Below are 25,937 nucleotides of genomic sequence, written 5' to 3' on the forward strand. Positions count from 1 at the left end.
AGGTAAGCTACAACGTTTACCCGTTCTTCAACGGCTGTGGTCGCACCTGTCGGTGGATTTTTTGACTGATCTTCCACCTTCACAGGGTTACACCACGATCCTGGTCGTTGTGGATCGGTTTTCGAAGTCCTGTCGTCTCCTCCCTTTGCCCGGTCTCCCTACGGCCTTACAAACTGCAGAGGCCCTAAACACACACGTTTTTCGGCACTATGGGGTGCCTGACGATATAGTGTCTGATTGGGGTCCCCAGTTCACATCAAGGGTCTAGAAGGCGTTCATGGAACGTCTGGGGATCTTGGTTAGTCTTACCTCAGGTTTTCACCCCGAGAGTAATGGGCAGGTGGAGAGAGTTAACCAGGGTGTGGGTAGGTTTCTGCGGTCTTATTGCCAGGACGTGCCGGGGGAGTGGGCGAAGTTCGTGCCCTGGGCAGAGATGGCCCAGAACTCGCTACGTCACTCCTCCACTAACCTTACTCCTTTTCAATGTGTATTAGGGTATCAGCCGTTCTGGCTCCTTGGCATCAGAGTCAGACGAGGCTCCTGCGGTGGGCAATTGGTTTCGGTGCGCTGAGGAAACCTGGGAGGCAGCCCACGTCCATAAGGCGCCAGAAAATTGGCGCAGACTGTTGCCGCAGTGAGGCCCCGGTGTTCGCACCAGGGGACAGGGTCTGGCTCTCGACCTGAAACCTTCCCCTCCGCCTGCTCTGCCGGAAGCTGGGTCCGCGGTTTGTGGGGACGTTTAAAGTCCTGAGGAGAGTGAACGAGGTATGTTATAGGTTACAACTGCCCACTAATTACCGTATTAACCCCTCGTTCCATGTGTCTCTCCTCAGGCTGGTGGGGCTGGCCCGCTCCAGGAGGCTGAAGTGCGTGATGTTCCTCCGCCTCCTCTAGACATCGAGGGGGTACCGGCGTACTCGGTTTGATCCATTTTGGATTCGAGACGTTGGGCGAGGGGCCTTCAGTACCTCGTGGACTGGGAGGGGTACGGGCCGGAGGAGAGATGCTGGGTTCCGTTGGAGCACGTGTTAGATCCTTCCATGTTAAAAGAATTCCACCGTCTCCATCCGGATCGCCCTGCACCTCGCCCTCCGGGTCATCCCCGAGGCCGCTGCCGGAGCCGCGCGTCAGGGGCGTGGTACTGTCACGACTGCCTTTCCTTGTTCGGGCGGTGCTTGGCGGTCGAAGTCACCGGTCTTCTAGCCATCATTGATCTATTTTTCATTTTCCATTGGTTTTGTCTTGTCTTCCCACACACCTGTTTTCAATCCCATTCAATACCTGTTGTGTATTTAACCCTCTGTTTCCCCTCCTGTCTTTTTCAGAGATTGTTTATTGTCAGTGTTGTGTTTATTGTATAGGTGCGCGACGGGTCCTCGTACCCATGTTTGTTTATATTCATTTCTTATTAGTGTTATGGAGTATTAGGTGGACATTCATTAAAAGACTCCATTTTACACTCCATTTGACTCTCCTGCGCCTGACTTCCCTGCCACCTATACACACGACTCTGACAAGGATAAAAAATAAACTGACTGGAGCTAAGTACTGGCAAAATCCTGGAGGAAAATTTTGTTCAGTCTGCTTTCCACCAAACACTTGGAGATTAATTCACCTTTCAGCAGGACAATAACCTAAAACACAAGGCCAAATCTACACTGGAGTTGCTTACCAAGAAGACAGTGAATGTTCCTGAGTGGCCGAGTTATAGTCTTGACTTAAATCTGCTTGAAAATCTATGGCAAGACCTGAAAATGGTTGTCTTGCAATGATCAACAACCAATTTGACAGAGATTGAAGAATTTTGAAAAAAACTATGGGCAAAGGTTGCACAATCCAGGTGTGGAAAGCTCTTAGAGACTTACCCAGAAAGACTCACAGCTGTAATCACTACCAATGGAGATTCTAACATGTATTGACCCAGGGGGTTGAATACTTATCTAACTAAGATATATTCATGTTTTATTTGTCTTTTTTCTTTTTTTTTTTACAAACATTTTTTTTTATATCCACTTTGACATTAGAGTATTTTGTGAAGATCGTTGACAGAAAATGGCACTGTAGATACAGTAGATAGATGAGTTACTACAGACAGAGCGATAGAAAGAGAGCGAGAGAGAGAGACAGCGAGAGACGGGTTGTGTTCGAATACCAATACTTGCGTTCTAAATAGTAGGCATTTTTGGGATGCGAAAATATAATGTTTCGTAGTGTGTGAAATTTTAAAAAATGTAGTATGTTTTAAATGCCAGGATGTCATACTGTTTCGGTTGTCATCCAGTCCACATTCACTGCATGCTATTGAGGAAGAGAATCATCTGTTCATAACCATGATCAGATTAGGGGACGTGCTGTACCAAAATGAATGAATGGCGGGAAACAACGCAATTCCACATTAGATGACGCATGTTGATATTTGTAGCTTACTGCATACGTTTTTTTACTAAACAGTGTGTTCTAAATAGTACGTTGTTTGATCAGTACACAATATGCAGTTTTAGTAAGTAGTAGGCAACATGGATTTCAGACACGGCCAGGGAGAATGAAAGATACAGAGAAAAGGAGAGGGAGAGAAAGAGAGGGATTCACAATTTACACCAAATTATTGCTAGTAATGACTGGGGAAGGAGCAGTGGCCCGAAGCAAGGGTTGGTTAATGATGCATCTCAAGGAAACCTTGTGAGGATCGACTTGCTTATTCTAATACACATTAATATTCGTCCCTATAGATTCACCACCCAGACACATAAATAAGATGTCTTTATGACACCTCAGTTTCTTGTCTCCAATAATATATTTAACACATTTTAGCATGGCACGAAACACAATCATAATTCATTTTGGGGGTCAAAAGTTTGGACACACCTACTCATTCAAGTTAATATTATAATTTTGCATTTATTTAAAAAAAACTATTTTCTACAATGTAGAATAATAATAATAATATTGAAAACTATGAAATAACACATATGGAATCATGTAGTAACAAAAAAAGTGTTAAACAAATCAATATATATTTTCGATTCTTCAAAGTAACCACCCTTCCCCTTGATGACAGCTTTGCACACTCTTGGCATTCTCTCAACCAGCTTCATGAGGTAGTCACCTGGAGCACCTTGTTAATAGTTCATTGCATTTATTATTATTATTGAGCCAGTCAGGTAGTATACAGAAGATATCCCTATTTGGTAAAAGACCAAGTATATATTATGGCGAGAACAGTTTAAATGCCAAGCACCTATATTCTGTTCACTTTGAATAGGTATGATATGTTCAGACATTTATCTTGGTGAAATCATTGGCCTATCTCCTTTCAAAACTGCACAACATACATTATGTGTACAATACCTTGATCAATGAGCGGTACGGGGTGATATAATTGTTTCATGAAAGCCTCTCCAGTACATCAACATATGAGTTGAATTTCATCTATCAAAAACCACTGTAGTCGGCAGTTACATAAAGAGGTGAGGCTGGAAGAGACTCAGTCTGGTCTCATGTCAGGTCTCATAGTACAGTCAACAAATACAAAACATTTTTAGATCCTTTTACCCTCTTCTTTTGAAAAATGGATACAAAATGTAAGTCTTTATCTGTGTAGTCAGTCTTGTCTTTTCAACACTGACTTGGGACGATATCTGACGTTCAAATTGAATCCAACCGACTACCAATCAACCACCAAAAGGCCACAATACAACAGAGAAAGGTCAGCCATTTTGTGGTTCAACATGGCTGCACATATATTCCAATGTAAGGCTTTTTCTCTGCTCTTCTAGCTCTCCTTGCGCTGCCTCTCTCCCTTTTAAAATGCCAATTTATCCTCGGCAGAATGCTATCAGCGCAGCCATTACTCCACATTCACTGCAGAAACCCCTCTCACTCTCTCTCTCTCCCCCTCCCTCCCCCTCCCTCCCGCTCTCTCCCCCTCCATCCTGCTCTCTCCCCCTCCCTCCCGCTCTCTCCCCCTCTCTCCCCCTCCCTCCCCCTCCTCCTCCCTCCCGCTCTCTCCCCCTCCCTCCCACTCTCTCCCCCTCTCTCCTGCTCCCTCCCGCTCCCTCCCCCTCCTTCCCGCTCTCTCCCCCTCTCTCCCGCTCTCTCCCCCTCTCTCCCCCTCCTCCCCTTTCCCTCCTCCTCCCTCCCGCTCTCTCCCGCTCTCTCCCCCTCCCTCCCCCTCCCTCCCGCTCTCTCCCCCTCCCTCTCCAGTGGGCCCCGGCAGTGCTTCCCCATTTCCGGTCTAATTGTGCATTCGGCTCAGACAAGGGGCTCATTAAGCAGTAATTACACACATGTTGTTTTCGGGAAACATCTCAATTTGGATTGCTTTGCATGGTAATTGTTCAGCAGGGACCGCCACTTGCAATGTTTCCCAGTGTGACATGTGGTGGAGAGAAAAAGAGAGAGAGAGAGACAGGGAGAGTGAGGGAGAGCATGTATGAGAGATGGAGTGAGAGAGAAACAGGGAGAGAGATTGCTGTTGGTTGCTGTTATTGCTGTTGGTCCCACCATTTATTTATATATAAATATATATATATATTATATATAAATATATATTTTTATTTTATTTTTCGATATGTATACTTGACAATGTAAGTAATAATGAACTTGCCATGTCAATAAAGTCAATTGAATTGAATTGAAATTGAGAGAACACCATTGTAAATACAACCCATATTTATGTTTATTTATTTTCCCTTTTGTTAATTTAACTAATTGCACATCATATGACATTTAGAGAGAGAGAGAGAGGGGGAGGGAGAGCGAAACGGGGGGAGAGAGCGAGAGAGAGATGGGGAGAAAGAGAGAGAGAGGTAGTCAGAACTAGGTCAGGCCTTACCATCATCGATGAGCATGGAGCTTAAAAAATAATGAACTTCAACTTTAACTATTTGCACATAATGACATTTAAAATGTCTTCATTCTTTTGGAACTTTTGTGAGTGTAATGTTTCCTGTTATTTTTATTGTTTATTTCACTTTTCTTTATAATGTACTTTGCTTTGGCAATGTTAACAAATGGGGAGAGGGAGACGGGGAGGGAGAGAGAGAGAAACGGGAAAAGTGAGACGGGGAGAGAGAGAAATGGGGAGAGAGAGACGGGAGAGAGACAGAGATGGGGAGAGAGAGAAATGGGGAGAGAGAGAAATAGGGAGAGAGAGACAGGAGAGAGACAGAGATGGGGAGAGAGAGAAATGGGGAGAGAGACAGAGATGGGGAGAGAGAGAAATAGGGAGAGAGAGACAGGAGAGAGACAGAGATGGGGAGAGAGAGAAATGGGCTGACAGAGAGAGACGGTGAGAGAGAGACGGGGAGGGAGTGAGAGACGGGGAGGGAGTGAGAGACGGGGAGGGAGAGAGAAATGGGGAGAAAGAGAAATGGGGAGAGAGAGCAAAACGGGGAGAGAGCGAGAGAGAGATGGGGAGAAAGAGATGGAACGAACTGGGAAAGAGAGCGAGAGAGATTGGGAAAGAGAGAGAGAAGGGGAGAGAGAGAGGAAGTCAGAACTAGGTCAGGCCTTGCCATCATCGATGAGCGTGGAGCTTGAAAAATAATGAACTCAGAGGTGGAAGTAATGTTAACTAGCTTATACATGTAATATTTACAGAGATGTAATGGTCGAACACAATGTTGCTGTCTTCTCATCTTGGCTTGCGCGATTGTTCAATGTTATATAATTTCCTCTTGAATATCAACACAACTATCTCATAGATCTGGCTTAAAACTTTATTTACAATCCTTACAAATACTTGATCTGGATTTGATTGAGCTCGCCTGGCGCAATAGAACCAATAGAGTAGTTGCAAAAGTGCTAACCCTTGGTACTCCAATCAGGCTAAACTAAACGCTCAAAGTATTTGAAGATTTTAAATAGTATTCAAACCCAGGTCTGCTATCCCACCATGACACCAAAGAATCCATTCCTGTTGGTGGGCTAGCCAAGCGTGAAACACAAACACCTTACATAGCCCTACATTACATGACTTCACATTTTACCTTGCAGCATAGGCCTACTGCTGAATGGCAGTAAGAAAACAAATAGGCTGATCGATCAGACCACTCAACTGGGTTGTATTTGAGGCACCAATCAGAAAAAGGACTGAGAAACTGAAGGCGTTATGGCGACACGTTGAATGTGTTACTGAAATCTCAATCACAGGCGAGGTGGCCTCGGAACCATTAACATTGGTGGCTACAATGTGTCGCAGTTTACCATGGAAGAAGGAAAATATTTTGACAGTGATTTATTTTTTGTCAATTTATATAAGACAATCTATAAAGAGCGAGTGTATGATACTTGTGACTTTAAAAGCTTTTGCCAGTACAGTACACTAACTCTCCAAAAATTATTCTCTCACCGAGCGGAATTAACAAGCACTGCTCAGCCATTCTGTGAAGAACGGGGTGCGGTGGAGGGACTCATGCAATATGCATGTCGGTTTGAGCACTCTACTCCTCCATCTTCCTCTTCTCCCCTTCTTTTCCTGTGCAATTAACTGAAGGTCCTCGCCAGCTTCAACCTGAAACAATTCCTGAAACAATGTGTGACTGAATTTTGAGAGGGCCCAACATGTCACAAAGAAAATAAAGAAATAAATAAAAAAGGGTTTATTGCACACACACGAACACACACACACACACATGCACAGACACACACCCATACAGCCGTAAGCCCATAAAGAGTGCAGCCCGTGGCCATGGCGACACACGCTCTGTTGTCGTTAGATAAGGGGAAACGGGGCCTCTTCCTGGGTCTGACTGCTTGATCCTAACTACACAGACAGAGCTGCACCAGCACTGCTAGGTCAAATCCACCAACAGTGCCTCAAATCCACCTTTTGTTTTCTCCTCTCTACCACACAATTCATTTGCGCATGCAAATATTTATTTCTATACCTAGTACACAGATCTATATTACAGATACATTACATGACCAAAAGTATGTGGAGTTGGTTGCCTCTTTGCTGCTATAACAGCCTCCACTCTTCTGAGAAGGCTTTCCCCTAGACGTTGGAACATTGCTGCTGGGACTTGCATCCATTCCGCTACAAGAGCATTAGTGAGGTCGGGCACTGATGTTGGGAGATTAGGCCTGGCTCGCAGTTGGCGTTCCAATTAATCCCAAAGGTGTTCGATGGGGTTGAGGTCAGGGCTCTGTGCAGGCTAGTCAAGTTCCTCCACAACGATCTCGACAAACCATTTCTGTATGGACCTAGCTTTGTCATTAGGGCAGTGTCATTCTGAAACAGGAAAGGGCCTTCCCCAAACTGTTGCCACATAATTGGAAGCACAGAATTGTCTAGAATGTCATTTTATGCTGAGGGGCCTAGCCCGAACCATGAAGAACAGCCCCAGACCATTATTCCTCCTTCACCAAACTTTACAGTTGGCACTATACATTCGGGCAGGTAGCGTTCTCTTGGCATCCGCCAAACCCAAATTCATCCGTCGGACTGCCAGATGGTGAAGCGAGCATTACACCACTCCAGCCGAGTGTTTGTCTATGGAAATTGCATGGCCGTGTGCTCGATTATATACACCTGTCAGCAACAGGTGTGGCTGAAATAGCCGAAATCCACTCATTTTAATGGGTGTCCAAATACTTTTTAAAATATAGTGTATGACTGTCTATAATTAGCACTCAACACAAGTTAGTAGGGCGAGTGTCAAACTGTGTGGCATTATACCCAAATCCCACTACAATTTCAATGAAAAACTGTTTTAGCTAACCTTAGGATCAACTACCAGTAAGCAAGGTTGGCCTAATGCTCCAACAAACTGACTTGAAGACAACAATATTCAACTCTATGACAATAAATACAGAGACTCAAAGAGAATATATTCTGTTGGTAGCATTATTCGGTCGACACATCAATGTAGTGCTAACGCATAAAATAATGTTTTCATTCTAAAATAATGATAATTTAAAGAGCAAAAGAAGGATGACAAACTATGGAGGCATGTTTACACTGCAAATATGTAAAAAGAAAATGGCAGCCAGCTGAGATGGTTGTCATCCATCCACTTGCTGTTGCAGTCAAACCACCACAACACAGCCGAGGTTGAACAATAGAGAGATTGAAAGAGAGATTGAAGAGAAAGGCGCTATGGAATGGGGTTGGGTGGGGTGGCGCTAAATAAGGTCTTGTTTTCACTGTGAGCGCGTACAATAGGATAAAAATCTCCCATTCAAGCAACGCTGACAGGTCAATAGTTGAAAGAAAGATGGAATCAGTTTTGAGAGATGTTTTTTTCTTTTTGCCCGATTTGATTTGGCCACTGTGACCATTTTCAACTCTAAGCTTTTCAACTCACTCCCATTATAAAAAATAATAATTTCACAATACTGGTGGATAGAGTTTGGAGTTAAGACAATAGTAGAGAAAAATATGTTCAAAACACAAGGACTAGACAAGATTGAAGCATAAAGAGTATCTAATTTAAAACTACTGCCATAGTATAACAAAAGGCCTCAACAGCCCACAACAGGGGATATGAAATGTCAAATAGCTGTATAGTAAATACAGTTTATATTCAGTGAGTTCTTGGTCTATGTTTGCAAGTCTTTTATGTGTGTGAGGGTGCATGCATCCGTGTGTGCTTCTTCATGAGCTTGAGTGTCTGTTGCTTTGACAGTCTGAACAAGGATGTGTGTATACATGAGAGAAAGTGAACGTGAGTAAAAGAGCCCTTATAAAACATCCCCCTGAGTCCCCTGGAAAATGTGTTTCACCCAATCTGTCTTTACCCATCCAGCCAATATGGCCTCTGACAGCCCACCTATTAACCTGTGTCGGGGGAAACACTTAGAATTAATGAGCAAAATTTAACTAGCCTGCCACTTTAGTCTTAGCATGAACAGGGGATAAGAGGACTTCCTTAGGTTCAACTGTGTTAGCTCATATACTGTAGTGTGGGCTAACCTGTGAACTATCAGAAACCTAAACATGAGCATGCATAGGGTAACAAGTGGAGAGGTAGATAAACACTGAACACAGACACTGAACGCCACACACACACACACACACACACACACACACACACACACACACACACACACACACACACACACACACTGACACATAACACAAACAATTGGTATATCTACTGCACCCATCCACAGACACACATTCTAATGTAACGGTAAGGTGCAGCCATGGAGGGGGAAGGGGATGGTGTAAGTGTGAGCGGGTGTCTGCCATTTCTTTGTTTGTGTGTGTGTTTGTGGGTGTATGTGTGTGTGCACGTGTGCGTGCACGTTTGTGTGCGCGTGTACACGTGTGTGTGTGTGCGCGCATGTGTGTATGTGTCAGTGAGGTTTCTCTGGCGGGGTAGAGGATGTACAGCAGAACCCACTTTTAACTGAATCTGGCAAACAGCGATGGGGAGATGAAGGGCAGAGTGAATGTCACATTACCCCAGCTCTTTGCCTCTGCTCGCCGCAACATCAGATAGGGGGGGTACGTTCGTTTTTCTCCAGCATATAATTGGTTATCTGAATGCGATCTACTGCTCTCGTGCCTCCCTGCACCATATGAACGTATGAAAGAGAAAAGGAATAGAAAGAAGAGAGGAAAAAAAGCGCAGCTGAAGTTTTGACTGTTCTGGCAGTGACAAAAATAAATAATTACCAGCAAGGGAAGCGTATCAGTCTATTTACATCTCAGGCTTCTTTTTTCCCTGCATGGTTCCGTGTGAAAACAACCGAGAACAACCACGGGGGAAACATAAGGGATGGTTACAATGACTACTAGAGTGTTTGGAGTCTCGATGAGTACGGAGCAGTGTGTGTGTGCTTTAAATATGATTTCCATATTTACTATCAATGGGAACCCTCTAGAATATAAATAATTGGAGCACAAGAACAATATAAACATACTCTCAGTGCAACTTCCAGTGAGATGTCCTACAAAAATTACCCGGCCGTATAAAACGTCACAAAGATCCTTTGAGAAATCCCTACATGTGTTTATGACCATGATATCCTATTAAATGTATAATAGACAACAAAAGTAGAACATACAAGAAGAGCATATTAGCTAAACTGCTACTCGTTCTCTATGGTAAATAAATAAATGGTGTGTGTACCTGCCCTGCATATAAGTGCCTCTGGGTTTGCTTGTTGGCATGCTAGAGGACCACTAATGTGCTAACTCTAGAGTCTAGGTAGTGTTAATTCATGGATCACAACCTTCAAGGGGCTCAGTACCAACCCCTGGGGAACACCCTCTGGGGCTTTAGCATAGAGGTAGGAGGTTAGGGGGGCCTTAGCCATATCTCACCCCAGCAGTGGGCAGTCTTTTCCCAGCTGGGTTGGAGCCTGGGGGTGGGGTACCGTGGAGGAGGTGAACACCTCTTCCACCCGCACCGTACCGGGCCTGTGGTGAGAGAGACAGGAGGTAGAGAGAGAACAGAAGGAGGGGGAGGACAGGAGAGGGAAGCCCTTTAGATTGGCGTTACAAGCAGGGCATTTTCAAAAGGAATATATCAAGCCCCAAAATATCCTCCCCTCTCTCACCCTTCCCTCCCCACGCGTGCAGGGGGAGCCGAGGGGTAATGACATGGGTCTCAAACAGTGGTTCCATACAGTGCCACGCTGCACAGGAAAGAATGGAGCTTAATGAGCTGACATCCTCTGCCACCCCCTTACAGCCCTCTTCCCGGTGCCCCCCCAATTCCCAGAAGAGTCGGGTTGAACACTGACACAGAGCCAAGGCTTTGGAGACTAGGGAAGAGCCATGGAGCTCCCAGGCCTCATAGTAGTGGCTGTCTGACCAAACTAGAGCAGTCTATACGGGTTAGGATGAATGATGGAAAAGAGGGATCACTTTGAACTGTAACTAGAGAGGAGGCATAATCAAACATACATACACAAACACACACACAAAAACTTACACATTAGAACAGACACCTCACTCACAGGCACACACACACACACACACAGGCACACACAGGCACGCACACACACACACACACACACACACACACACACACACACACACACACACACACACACACACACACACACACACACACACACAACCAAACCCACAAAAACACACATGAGAACAAACACTACACACTCACAGACACACACATAGGCCTACAATCACACACACACAACCACCACACAAACACAGACCAACACGTGTCATAATGAATGCACACCTCTGAGCACCACACTTACGCACATCTACCAACACAACACTGCTTTACTGTAAAGCAGTTTGGAACACAATTTGTGAAGCCGAGGCACACATACCGAAACCCGGGCCTCAAAACGTGGTGTGGCTGTGGCCTATCACCTTAAAGGACACTGCAAAATAACCAATTGAGGCATTGACAGCTGCCCCATTTCTCGTTTGTCACATGGTTTGTGGGTGAATAAAATGTTAAATAAAGTCTCAGCTGCCTTTTATGTTGCATCACCGGAAACTGAAGATGCCACCCCCACACTGGTACTGCTGAGACTCAATGCAAAAGTACTCTGGTGATACAAAGAGAGAGAGAATGCGAGAGACAAGAAAAAAAACATGAGGCAAAGAGAGGTGAAACCTTCATAAAACTCATATGGGTTCGCAAACAGTTAAGAAATTAGCCTGGTGTTAGCTAATGTAAACAAACTCCATTTGCGAGATCCTCCCTGAGGTAAAAATGAAAGAAGAAAAAAAGACGCTGATTCACTCAGCGTTGGCAGAGGGTAGATGTGTTTGTTTGCCAGTGAGGCTTCCCCTAGGAGAGCTGGCGCGTGTGAGCCCTGGCTACTTATCTACCGGCCTGTCGCCTGCCTGGCTCAATGAGGAGTTCCATTACCCTCTATTGGGAGAATAAGTGGATCAATCCAAGTGGGTCCCAAAATGGAAATCATTTTTAAGAAACTCTTCAAATACAATTTCTTTGAACCTTTGAAGAAGGTTTTACTTGCAATGTTTGTATGATATGGTTACTTCTCATTATTTGAATGCACTTATTGTAGGTCTCTATGAACAAGAGTCTCCTTTAATTACTAAAATAGAAATGTTAAAAATAATGGGTGTAGTTAGAAATATAGAAGGCACAGGAGATAAAGGACATACCAAGCTATCCTCTGTACTAGACAAAGACGAGACAGAGGGCAACATCACATTTTATCAATTTGAAACAATATGGAGCTGATTGGGTTGTTTTAAAGGCCCATAGCGAATCATTCTAGTGAGTAATTTGTCGGAGGGCTGTACATTTTTTATAATCCTAACTGGAAAGCCCTAGGAACACAAACTTTATAAAATAATAAGAGGCTAATTTCACCTTGGTGATACACTTTCCAAGCCGCTCAATTATTTACAGTTAATGAATATTGCCTCGGGTTACATTTCTTTCAAAGTATCAAAGATCCCTATGAGACAGTAAATCATCTCTATAAAATACTTCACTAGATTGGTTCAATTTTCAATTATACCCGGTTTAGCAAATATGACTAACACGAGCGGATGTTCGCTTCCATCTCATCTCTTTTCCATATTAGGCGACATATTGATGCTGGCCTTCTAGGTAGAGGTCCTGTGTCCAGTGTTTGTGTTCTTTTGCCCATCTTAATCTTTTATTTTTATTGGCCAGTCTGAGATTTGGCTTTTTCTTTGCAACTCTCAACTCTGCCTAGAAGGCCAGCATCCCGGAGTCGCCTCTTCACTGTTGATGTTGAGACTGGTGTTTTGCGGGTACTATTTAATGAAGCTGCCAGTTGAGGACTTGTGAGCTGTCTGTTTCTCAAACTAGGCACAGGAATGTTCATGTCCCCTTACTCAGTTGTGCATCGGGGTCTCCCACTCTTTCTACTATTGTTAGAGCCAGTTTCCGCTGTTCTGTGAAGGGAGTAGTACACAGCGTTGTATGAGATCTTCAGTTTCTTGGAAATTTCTCGCATGGAATGTCCTTCATTTCTCAGAACAAGAAAAGACTGAAACGTTTCAGAAGAATGTCCTTTGTTTCTAGCCATTTTGAGCCTGTAATCGAACCCACAAATGCTGATGCTCCAGATACACAACTAGTATAAAGATTGCCAGTTTTACTGCTTCTTTAATCAGAACAACAGTTTTCAGCTGTGCTAACATAATGGCAAAAGGGTTTTCTAATGATCAATTAGCCTTTTAAAATTATAAACTTAAATTAGCTAACACAATGCCATTGGAATACAGGAGTGATGGTTGCTGATAATGGGCCTCTGTACGCCTAGATATTCCATAAAAAATCTGCCGTTTCCAGCTACAATAGTCATTTACAACATTAACACTGTCTACACTGTATTTCTGATCAATTTGATGTTCCTTTAATGGACAAAAAATGTGCTTTTCTTTCAAAAACAAGGACATTTCTAAGTGACCCCAAACCTTTGAACGGTAGTGTATATATATCACTGAGTTAATAAAGCTGCATATAAACATGGCCTCTTTTTTTGCTTTCTTAATTAAGTAAGGCAGCTCAGGCCAGTGTTTCTGTGGTGGTGGGGCAAGCCAGCAGAAAATACGGAGCGTTGCGCCATGATTGGCTCAGTGTTCTGTCACTCATGGGGAAACTACGTCACCGCAAAGTCTAAGGGGAGACCTCGAGAATTCGAGCCCTTTGGTATTGACATAGAAATACATTAGAAGTGCCCATCCAAGAAGGCTCAAGGTCATTGGGTACAGATAACATTACGTCAAATCACGTTATATGTACAGTAGCTTCGATTGAACTGATCATGTGAACATCATACATTCAAAATCTTAGCTAGCAGTCAGCATCATGAATCAAGTCGACAATCTACTGGCAAATCCTTTTCAAATCCTCTTCTCATATGAAGAGAAATAATGAAGAGAAATTATAGATAAAACGTATCGGTGCACATCGGCCATTGGACATAAACTTTACACAAGAAGTTGGTAATCGCAAATTCAACAATGAGTTCAACAATGAGTTTACACAAGGTGAGTCCAAAAATGTATTGTATGCTGCTGCATCAATTATGTAATATGCCAGGGAGATATGTATACAGTAGCTAAGAAAGTAATACTAAGCGTATGTGGTGTAGCAAGCTGTTGCCCATGTGCCTCACGCTAATTAATCATTTGGTCCCTTTTCCCCTACTGTTCTGACTTGGTGGTGCACGTGCACCTGTAGCCTATAGCCTGTTTTAGAGAAATGTAATCATTGAATATTGTCTGCTTATATGGCCCGTTATTTATCCTACGTGTCTAACTTGGTGTACAGGGAGAATACTGTAAGAACGGCCCATGTTCTGATTTCGATCGCTGTACATTTAAAAAGTGCTGAACAAATAGTTATATTGACAACGTCCATCCTAGCTCACTCATTAATGTCTTCATAGAAATGACAGATTGCCTCTCGTCATTCCCTTATGCCATAGTTTGCACATTTTACATGTTTTTTTATTTATTTAACTAGGCAAGTCAGTTAAGAACAAATTCTTAATTACAATGACAGTCTACCAGGGAACAGCAGGTGCATCAATACCAGTATACCACCGAGTAGGTTAACTGCCTTGTTCAGGGGCAGAACAACAGATGTTTACCTTATCAGCTCTGGGATTCAATCCAGCAACCTTTTGGTTACTAGCCCAATGCTCTAACCACTAGGCTACCTACCGCCCAATGGTGGTTTCAAATGTGGTTTCAATTGTCAGTAGAAACCACATTTATTTAAACAAGTCAGCCATATCAGCTATGTTTTTTTAAAGGCAGTACTGTTTCGCTGCCAGACAAGGCTCTGCTGATAGCCAGGTGGAGCAGTGGTAAGGTGTTGGTAGTGCTGTTGGGACAGCTTTATGTAGGCCCTAACAGTTTGTGGGCACCGTTATAGTGCAATTAATGTATTGTTTAGTGTTGTGGCTTTGCTGACATGCATAATTTGTTTTTGCCCCACCAAGATTTACATGCTCAAATCGCCGCTGTTCCTGTCACTCAAACTCTAATTCAAATGCTACAGCCTGTGCAGTGGCCAATTCAATTGCAATTTCAACTCATGGGTTGAATGGGAGTCAATTCCAAAATTCTGAATTAAGCCCAATCCTGGCACACATACTATTTGAAATCATTTCAAATACACTGCTCAAAAAAATAAAGGGAACACTAAAATAACACATCCTAGATCTGAATGAATGTGACCAACAGAACAATCCCAATGACCATAACAACTTCAATTAGAGAGGAATCCAGCCCTTCGTGGACCAATAAAGTGAATGATGCTGTAATGTCTGACAGTATCTTTTCTTACAGCTACTTTTCTTTGTGGACCCTGCTGCTCTCTTCACTGAAGTGTTTGTTATATGTTTGCAATGTGCAAAACGTCATAATAATGAGTGACAAAGTTATGTCAGTAGGACTGGGCGGTATACTGGTATTGATGCAAGGACCGGTTTGAGTTTTTACTTTACTTTCTATAACAGTATTTGAATGTTTGGTTTGTTAAATGTGATGTGCCGTGTGTAACATCCATTTTTATAGTTTACTAAGGTACTTGACTCATCTCTCTCCATGCCGCTTTCCACACAGACCTAGCCCCACTCAAGGAGCCCATTTGTTGTTTCTCAACCACGAGACACTTGCGTTCAGTCTGCATGGTCAATGCAGCACATGCAACAACATTGCTGACAAGATGCTGTTTTTACTTTGCTTCTTAATATAAGTCCACTAGGATTCTATAATTGCACTATTAGTTTGTGTTTCTTACATCTACAAACAGCTAGTTTGGGTCTAAATCTTGTTAGCCGCTAATGCTAATTGCTAGCTAGCTAATAAATGTACTGAGTCAGAGCAAACGTAATTAGCTATACAGCCTGATAATACCAGTGATGGTGTAGACGTAAATCAGCATATTGTTTTTGCAACAGTATCTTTTAATTCAAAGCAAGAAAATTTTCTTCTTCGTCTTCTTCTGTGGGTTTTATAGCAGACTACAACACAAAAAGGTGTATTGCCGCCACCAACTGGACGGGTTGAAAAAACAATGGGGAAAAAAATCCATACGTGATAGGGAAAACTAACTTAATCCACCCAAATAAAAAGTACTTTGACAAAACAAAACCAAACTCCCACTTCTTCCTTCTTTTAAATCTCCAGAGTGGTGCGGCTTGTGACAATACTCCATGCAACTCATCCGCCGAGAGATCTTTCAGTCCCAGGAACCACTCCGCTGCATCCACAATGATATCTATCTCAATCACTTTCACCCTTGTCGGGCATTCCAAAGACATGGCTTCATGGGTTCCCACAATTGCAACATGTCACATTTTCAGCACTTTTAAAAGACATGACATAGCCTGGTTCCTCTCTAGGTTTCTTCCTAGGTTCTGGCCTTTCTCGGGAGTTTTTCCTAGCCACCGTGCTTCTACACCTGCATTGCTTGCTGTTTGGGGTTTTAGGTTGGGTTTCTGTACAGCACTTTGTAACATCAGCTGTTGTAAGAAGGGCTTTATAAATAAATTTGATTTGATGACATGATCTTTTGACAACAGACATCTCGGCATCTCCCTTCTGCAAACACTTGAAACATGTCCAAAACATTTACAGTGATCTTGCTGCATTGGTCTTGGGATAAATGCTTAGACTCTGTAGTTTATATACCCCAACTGTACTTGAGTAGGGAGAGACTCCATATCAAAAAACAAAAGAACTGATAGACTCTTCACTTTTTAATCATTCACAACCAGATTCATCCAACGTGCATCAATCACTCCAGGAATATTTTTCATCTCTTCAACATTGACTTCCTACGAGACGCCAGATATTACCCCCTTGAGGGGTGCCCTGTTCCGAAGAGACACACACGACACATCTAACTTGTCAAATCGGATGAGACGCAACACACGTTCCTTCTGATCCTCAGAACTACAAAAGATCTAAACAAGCCGCCTCTCGTGATCCTCACAGCCTTCACTTTTCCCAGCACTCTCTCCACCAGTTTGGCTATCTCAAATGGATTCTTCAATCCAATCAGCTGCTCATTAATAAACCGTAGTCCTCAGAAGGTCATTCTATACCTTACTTTATACCTTACTTACTTTACAATATTCCAATTCTCCTGGATTCTACCGCCATTCGATTCACAATCCATATCAGCGTCCGCTTCAACCATCTTAGATGCATGAAATTGTCGATGGTCAAACAGCGATTGATAAAAATACTCAGCCTTCTTATACGCTACCACAGCTGCAAGCCGATGCAAAATATGTTAGCTACATGAAGTAGCTAAGAGAAAACATTCAATGTAGCCAAAGATTATAGGGTAGCTGTTTAGTCCCATTGCTTTTTTCAATCTTTACTAACGACATGCCACTGGCTTTGAGTAAGGCCAGTGTGTCTATGTATGTGGATGACTCAACACTATACACGACAGCTACTACAGCGACTGAAATGACTGCAACACTTAACAAAGAGCTGCAGTTAGTTTCGAAATGGATAGCAAGGAATAAGTTAGTTTTAAATATTTCCAAAACTAAAAAGCATTGTATTTGGGACAAATCATTCACTAAACCATAAACCTCAACTACATCTCGTAATGAATAATGTGGAAATTGAGCAAGTTAAGGTGACTAAACTGCTTGGAGTAACCCTGGATTGTAAACGGTCATGGAAAAAAAATATTGATACAACAGTAGCTAAGATGGGGAGAAGTCTGTCCATAATAAAACGCTGCTCTACCTTCTAAACAACACTGGCAGGTCCTACAGGCCCTGGTTTTGTCCCCCGAGACTACATGTCCAAAACCTTTACAGTGATCTTGCTGCATTGGTCTTGGGATAAATGCTTAGGGACTGTTCAGTATGTGGTCAGGTGCCACAAAGAGGGACTGGCCCTAAAAAGGACACTGAGAGCTAACAATATTGACGTGCACGTTAATCTCTCATGGTTCAAAGTGGAAGAGAGACTGACTTCTTCATGGCCAGTTTTTGTAAGAAGTGCTGAATAGTTGAATGTACCGGGCTGTCCGTTTAAAATACTAGCGCACAGCTCGGACACCCATGCATACCCCACAAGACATGCCACCAGAGGTCTCTTCACATTCCCCAAGTCCAGAACAGACTATGGGAGGCGCACAGTACTACATAGAGCCATGTCTACATGGAACTCTATTCCACATCAGGTAACTGATGCAAGTTGTAGAATCAGATTTAAAAAGCAGGTAAAAATTGATTGTAAATTAAAGATAAACATTTTTTCTAAAATAATAATTATATTATTGATTGATTGACTATGACTTTTCAAATCACCCAGTATTGCTATCTGCAGCGTTAGTTCTAGATAAATGTTGCAATTCTTCATATATATATATATATTCTATTGGTTGCCAGCATTTTGTATAATAATTTAAATTGAAAAATTTGAAGTTTTGAATCTGTCGTTGTTTCATAAATCGTGTGCCATGGAATAGGTACATCGAAAATCTCTTCCCAACTATTTTGCAATTTATTTGGCACAGCTGTCAATTTTTGGGTCCCTAAATTAAATTGGTATATGTTTTTATTTATCACAATTTTCTTTAACCATTTATGTTCTTTAATCCAGGGCCAATAGACAAGTTCCTTACTTTTTCCCCCTTCTACTTGCCTCTTCCATTTTTGTTGTAATGCTGCAATTAGTCAGTTGTAATTTTGGGTAGAGCAGAGATTTCCATATGTCTGTGTTAGCTGCATGTGTGACATAACTCCACCAGTCCTATTTATGATATAATTTTCAAAAAGTATACCTTTTTTAAACATTTCATTGAAAAGTACATTTTTTTTTTATTAGTATTTTTGAGTTTAACCACAATATTTGTTGTATTATTTGTTCTGTCTTTTCAGGTGGATTAAACTGAAATTACAACAAACTGAAATTGCAAAAAAGGCTTTTTGTTCTTAAGCCACGGATTTCTAATCCCTTAATATTATTCTTGGATCTTAATTTTATCAGCTAACATTTCGATGGCAATAATAAATAGATATGCCGATAGTGGACAACCTTGTTTTACTACTCTTGATAGTTTAAAAAAATTCTGAGATGTAGCCATTATTTACTATTTTACACCTAGGGTTACTATACATAACTTTAACTAATTTTATAAGAGATTCTCCAAAATGTAAATATTCTAGGCATGTACAGTGCCTTGCGAAAGTATTCGGCCCCCTTGAACTTTGCGACCTTTTGCCACATTTCAGGCTTCAAACATAAAGATATAAAACTGTATTTTTTTGTGAAGAATCAACAACAAGTGGGACACAATCATGAAGTGGAACGACATTTATTGGATATTTCAAACTTTTTTAACAAATCAAAAACTGAAAAATTGGGCGTGCAAAATTATTCAGCCCCCTTAAGTTAATACTTTGTAGCGCCACCTTTTGCTGCGATTACAGCTGTAAGTCGCTTGGGGTATGTCTCTATCAGTTTTGCACATCGAGAGACTGACATTTTTTCTCATTCCTCCTTGCAAAACAGCTCGAGCTCAGTGAGGTTGGATGGAGAGCATTTGTGAACAGCAGTTTTCAGTTCTTTCCACAGATTCTCGATTGGATTCAGGTCTGGACTTTGACTTGGCCATTCTAACACCTGGATATGTTTATTTTTGAACCATTCCATTGTAGATTTTGCTTTATGTTTTGGATCATTGTCTTGTTGGAAGACAAATCTCCGTCCCAGTCTCAGGTCTTTTGCAGACTCCATCAGGTTTTCTTCCAGAATGGTCCTGTATTTGGCTCCATCCATCTTCCCATCAATTTTAACCATCTTCCCTGTCCCTGCTGAAGAAAAGCAGGCCCAAACCATGATGCTGCCACCACCATGTTTGACAGTGTGGATGGTGTGTTCAGCTGTGTTGCTTTTACGCCAAACATAACGTTTTGCATTGTTGCCAAAAAGTTCAATTTTGGTTTCATCTGACCAGAGCACCTTCTTCCACATGTTTGGTGTGTCTCCCAGGTGGCTTGTGGCAAACTTTAAACGACACTTTTTATGGATATCTTTAAGAAATGGCTTTCTTCTTGCCACTCTTCCATAAAGGCCAGATTTGTGCAATATACGACTGATTGTTGTCCTATGGACAGTCTCCCACCTCAGCTGTAGATCTCTGCAGTTCATCCAGAGTGATCATGGGCCTCTTGGCTGCATCTCTGATCAGTCTTCTCCTTGTATGAGCTGAAAGTTTAGAGGGACGGCCAGGTCTTGATAGATTTGCAGTGGTCTGATACTCCTTCCATTTCAATATTATCGCTTGCACAGTGCTCCTTGGGATGTTTAAAGCTTGGGAAATATTTTTGTATCCAAATCCGGCTTTAAACTTCTTCACAACAGTATCTCGGACCTGCCTGGTGTGTTCCTTGTTCTTCATGATGCTCTCTGCGCTTTTAACGGACCTCTGAGACTATCACAGTGCAGGTGCATTTATACGGAGACTTGATTACACACAGGTGGATTGTATTTATCATCATTAGTCATTTAGGTCAACATTGGATCATTCAGAGATCCTCACTGAACTTCTGGAGAGAGTTTGCTGCACTGAAAGTAAAGGGGCTGAATAATTTTGCACGCCCAATTTTTCAGTTTTTGATTTGTTAAAAAAGTTTGAAATATCCAATAAATGTCGTTCCACTTCATGATTGTGTCCCACTTGTTGTTGATTCTTCACAAAAAAATACAGTTTTATATCTTTATGTTTGAAGCCTGAAATGTGGCAAAAGGTCGCAAAGTTCAAGGGGGCCGAATACTTTCGCAAGGCACTGTATATACAGTGGGGCAAAAAAGTATTTAGTCAGCCACCAATTGTGCAAGTTCTCCCACTTAAAAAGATGAAAGAAGCCTGTAATTTTCATCATAGGTACACTTCAACTATGACAGACAAAATGAGAAAAAAAAATCCAGAAAATCACATTGTAGGATTTGTATGAATTTATTTGCAAATTATGGTGGAAAATAAGTATTTGGTCACCTACAAACAAGCAAGATTTCTGGCTCTCACAGACCTGTAACTTCTTCTTTAGGAGGCTCCTCTGTCTTCCACTCATTACCTGTATTAATGGCACCTGTTTGAACTTGTTATCAGTATAAAAGACACCTGTCCACAACCTCAAACAGTCACACTCCAAACTCCACTATGGCCAAGACCAAAGAGCTGTCAAAGGACACCAGAAACAAAATTGTAGACCTGCACCAGGCTGGGAAGACTGAATCTGCAATAGGTAAGCAGCTTGGTTTGAAGAAATCAACTGTGGGAGCAATTATTAGGAAATGGAAGACATACAAGACCACTGATTTTTGCCCCACTGTATAAACCCCCGTCGTACTTTATCAAAAGCCTTTTCAAAATCAGCTTTGAAAACCAGGCCTGGTGTCCCCGATATTTCATAATATTCTATTGTTTCCAGTACTTGTCTTATATTATCTCCAATGTATCGTCCCTGTAAAAAATAACTGTCTGATTAGGATGAATAATATCTGACAATAAACTTTTAATTCTATGCACCAAGCATTTAGCTAGAATTTTTTTATCACAACACTGAAGTGTAAGACGCCTCCAATTTTTTTAAATGGACTGGATTTTATATATACCACTTGGATCCTGTTTCAGTAATAATGAAATCAGACCTTCTTGTTGGGTGATAATCTACCATTTATATAGGAGTGGTTAAAACATGCTAAAATTGGTCCTCTGAGTATATAAAAAAAAGTTTGGTATACTTCCACTGGAATGCCATCCAGCCCTGGAGTTATCCCAGCCGTAAAGGCTTTAATTGCATCAAGAAGTTCCTCCTCTGTAATTTGGCCTTCACATGAGTCTTTCTGTACAGATGTTAATTTTACATTATTAATAGGGAAAAATCCATACAATTAACTTCGGTTAGTGGAGATGGAGGAGACTGAAACGAAAACATATTTCTAAAGTACTTTACCTCCTCTTTTAAAATATCATTCAGTGAATCATGTGTGACACACTGGAGAATTTCTTGAATAAGTTCCTCCATGCCTGTTACGTTCGTGCGATGAATTAGACCAAGGTGCAGCGTGGTAGGCGAACATCTTACTTTATTTAAAATTAACACCGAAAAACAACAAAATACAAAATGACCGTAAAGTTCTGCAGGCTACCCAGCACCTATACAAAATCAAGATCCCACAACTAAAGGGGAAAAAAAGGCTGCCTAAGTATGATCCCCAATCAGAGACAACGATAGACAACTGCCTCTGATTGGGAACCATACCAGGCCAAACAAAGAAATAGGAAAACTAGAATGCCAACCCAAATCACACCCCGACCTAACCAAATAGAGAAATAAAAAAGCTCTCTAAGGTCAGGGCGTGACAATGCCTCTATGGTACAGTTTTTATTTCTATCTAACTGTACTGTTAGTCCATCAACATCCTTTGTAAAGATGGACTCTTGATCTTTTGTTTTATAGATGAGTACTGAATTGCATAGCCTCTAAAGGCACATGTAAAAGTGTCCCATACAATAAGGGGATCTGCTGTACCTATGTTATGTCGGAAAAAGTCAGTTAAAAAGTCTTCTGTCCTAGTTATAAACAAGTTATCATCCAGTAGGCTATGATTACATTTCCAATATCCTCGCCCACGTGGAAATTCTGTAAGAGTAATATATATGTCAAATACGTGTTGATCCAACCGCATTCTGTCCCCTAGCAACACTTTTTAAATTTTTTGTACCAGAGAGAATGACATAAGAAAGTAATTGAGACAACTAGCTTGATTAAGCCTCCGCCACGTATATCTCACTAAGTCAGGGTATTTAAGCTTCCATATACCGTTGAAGTCGGAGGTTTACATACACCGTAGCCAAATATATTTAACTCAGTTTTTCACAATTAATTCTAGTAAAAAGACCCTGTCTTAGGTCAGTTAGGATCACCACTTTATTTTAAGAATGTGAAATGTCAGAATAATAGTAGAGAGAATGATTTATTTTAGCTTTTATTTCTTTCATCACATTCCCAGTGGGTCAGAAGTTAACATACACTCAATTAGTATTTGGTAGCATTACCATTAAATTGTTTAACTTAGGTCAAAACGTTCCGCAAGCTTCCCACAATAAGTTGGGTGAATATTGTCCGATTCTACCTGATAAAGCTGGTGTAACTGAGTCAGGTTTGTAGGCCTCCTTGCTCGCACATGCTTTTTCAGTTCTGCCCACAAATTTTCTATAGGATTGAGATCAAGATTTTGTGATGGCCACTCCAGTACCTTGACTTTGTTGTCCTTAAGCCATTTTGCCACAACTTTGGAAGTATGCTTGGGGTCATTGTCCATTTGGAAGACCCATTTGCGACCAAGCTTTAACTTCCTGACTGATGTCTTGAGATGTTGCTTCAATATATCCACATAATTTTCCTGCCTCACGATGCCATCTATTTTGTGAAGTGCACCAGTCCCTCCTGCAGCAAAGCACCCCCACAACATGATGCTGCCACCCCCGTGCTTCATGGTTGGGATGGGGATCTTCAGCTTGCAAGCCTCCCCCTTTTCCCTCTAAACATAACGATGGTCATTATGGCCAAACAGTTCTATTTTTGTTTCATCAGACCAGAGGACATTTCTCCAAAAAGTAAGATTTTTGTCCCCATGTGCAGACCGTAGTCTGGCTTTTTTATGGCGGTTTTGGAGCAGTGGCTTCTTCCTTGCTGAGCAGCCTTTAAGGTTATGTCGATATATGACTCGTTTTACTGTGGATATAGATACTTTTGTACCTGTTTCTTCCTGCATCTTCACAAGGTCCTTTGTGTTGTTCTGGGATTGATTTGCACGTTTTAAACCAAAGTACGGTCATCTCTAGGAGACAGAACTCGTCTCCTTCCTGAGCGGTATGACGACTGCGTTGTCCCATGGTGTTTATACTTGTGTGCTATTGTTTGTACAGATGAATGTGGTACCTTCAGGCGTTTGGAAATTGTTCCCAAGGATGAACCAGACTTGTGGAGGTCTACAATTGTTTTCTGAGGTCTTGGCTGATTTCTTTTGATTTTCCCACGATGTCAAGCAAAAATGCACTGAATTTAAAGGTACATCTTGAAATACATCCACAGGTACACCTCCAATTGACTCAAATGATGTCAATTAGCCTAACAGAAGCTTCTAAAGCCGTGACATAATTTTTGGGAATTTTCCAAGCTGTTTAAAGGCACAGTCAACTTAGTGTATGTAAACGTCTGACCCACTGGAATTGTGATACTGTGAATTATGAGTGAAATAATCTGTCTGTAAACAATTGTTGGAAATATTACTTGTGTCATGCACAAAGTAGATGTCCTAACCGACTTGCCAAAACTATAGTTTGTTAACAAGAAATTTGTGGAGTGGTTGAAAAACGAGTTTAAATGATTCCAACCTAAGTGTATGTAAACTTCCGACTTCAACTGTATCCATTAATTCCAATATATCCATGACATTCATGATTTCCTTAATTGCCTGAGGGTGATAGTTTGTAGTGTGATTTCCTTTCCGGTCCATAGAGATATTTAATACCGTATTTAAATCCCCCAACATAATAATAGAGTCTAGTGTTGCTTGTAGAGTTGATAAATTCTTACATATATTTTCAAAGAAGCTTGGATCATCAATATTTGGACCATATAGGTTAATAAGCCATATCTATTTATTGTATAATTACATACTTAAAATTATCCATCTACCACCTACCTTGGATCAAAATTACTGTTAATCAATATCATCACACCTTTTGAATTGCTTTGCCCATGGGAGAAATATATTACCCCCCCCCCCCCCCCCCCAGTCCATTTTCCACAAAACTTCATCTAAAATAGTTGAATGAGTTCCCTGTAAACAATAGATATTATATTCCTTCTCTTTTAGCCAGGTAAATACTGATTGCTTTTTCTTATTATCTGCTAAGCCATTACAATTATAACTGGCTATACTTATTTCACCACTTACCATAATGAGACACAACTTTCAATTCTATTTATCAAAATATATGTTTGTAAACGTACCATTAAAAAGTAACATGATGATTGAGTGTCTATATAGCTGTACCATGATATTTGCATTGCTACTAAGTAAATCTCCAATTGGTCCGCACTATTCCACCCGCTAAAAGCCCTCCTCATCCCGAGTTGGGTTGTCATCCCAATGCCCGGAAGACCACTCCCAACCCCCCGGATCCCATGGCCCCGGAGAGACCAGGACCCATCCTTCGAAAAGAGCACACAGTGCCACCCACAGAACAGAAGCAGAACAACCAGCAAATGCATTTTCATCGACCTCACATCGATTTTAATTATATATAGCCATTAAATATATATATATATTTTTTAAATCATGTTCATCTTATTTTCCATAATTAGCTATTAATATTTGAAGTAATGTAGGGAATTTATGCAAAGGATTTTTACCTCTCACCAGTCTCGCCATTTCCAAAATTACATTATGGCAAGCAATTATTATATAAGCAAACAATTATTGTGAATCATCCTATATTTTGTCTCTAAAATCTTTTACTCCCTCGCAACAGTTGTGGGATACACACTCATACACACTCAACCCCTTTCCCCCACAACAACCAGATTCTCAACAGTTGCACCATCCCAGAACCCAACTCAAGAAAGATCTTGATTTACGAATGCATATACAGTTGCAGCTGTACGAGAAGGCCTGCAAAACTGTGCAAAAAATGGGCAGAAATGGGGAGATTTGATTAACCATTGTCACATCCTAGATGATGGAGGTCAAATACACCCACAACATGGCCCCCCGTATTGACCATATTCCCAAGCATCTCCATGCAGTCAGACCTTTGATTTTGTGCCACCAGGGCCACAATAATATGCCCCCTCTCTGAATGTCTGAGTGTGACCCCCTCCCCATGGGTTACTACAGCTAGTGTTGCCAGCACTGCCACTGCCTGGGTGGGGGCACCCCACCGGAATCCCCACCGGCTAGGTACAAGGTCATCAAGGTTCTCATTAGC

The 25,937-nt window shown here is 41.6% G+C and overlaps 1 protein-coding gene across 3 annotated transcripts in view; it reads right to left on the minus strand.

Moving 5' to 3' along the window:
- The window catches only part of LOC139416451 (TOX high mobility group box family member 2-like), a 123,542-nt gene that overhangs the window by 54,161 nt on the left and 43,444 nt on the right, over positions 1-25,937 (minus strand). The window contains exon 2 of one of the 3 annotated variants that reach the window (XM_071165067.1): positions 10,277-10,372. The exons of the other annotated variants lie outside the window; for them this stretch is intronic. Within the exon in view, the coding sequence (XP_071021168.1) occupies positions 10,277-10,372 (96 nt within the window). The remainder of the gene's footprint in view (positions 1-10,276; positions 10,373-25,937) is intronic. 3 annotated transcript variants of the gene reach the window in all.

This window comes from Oncorhynchus clarkii, chromosome 9 (genome assembly GCF_045791955.1).
Source record: "Oncorhynchus clarkii lewisi isolate Uvic-CL-2024 chromosome 9, UVic_Ocla_1.0, whole genome shotgun sequence".
Lineage (NCBI taxonomy): Eukaryota > Metazoa > Chordata > Actinopteri > Salmoniformes > Salmonidae > Oncorhynchus > Oncorhynchus clarkii.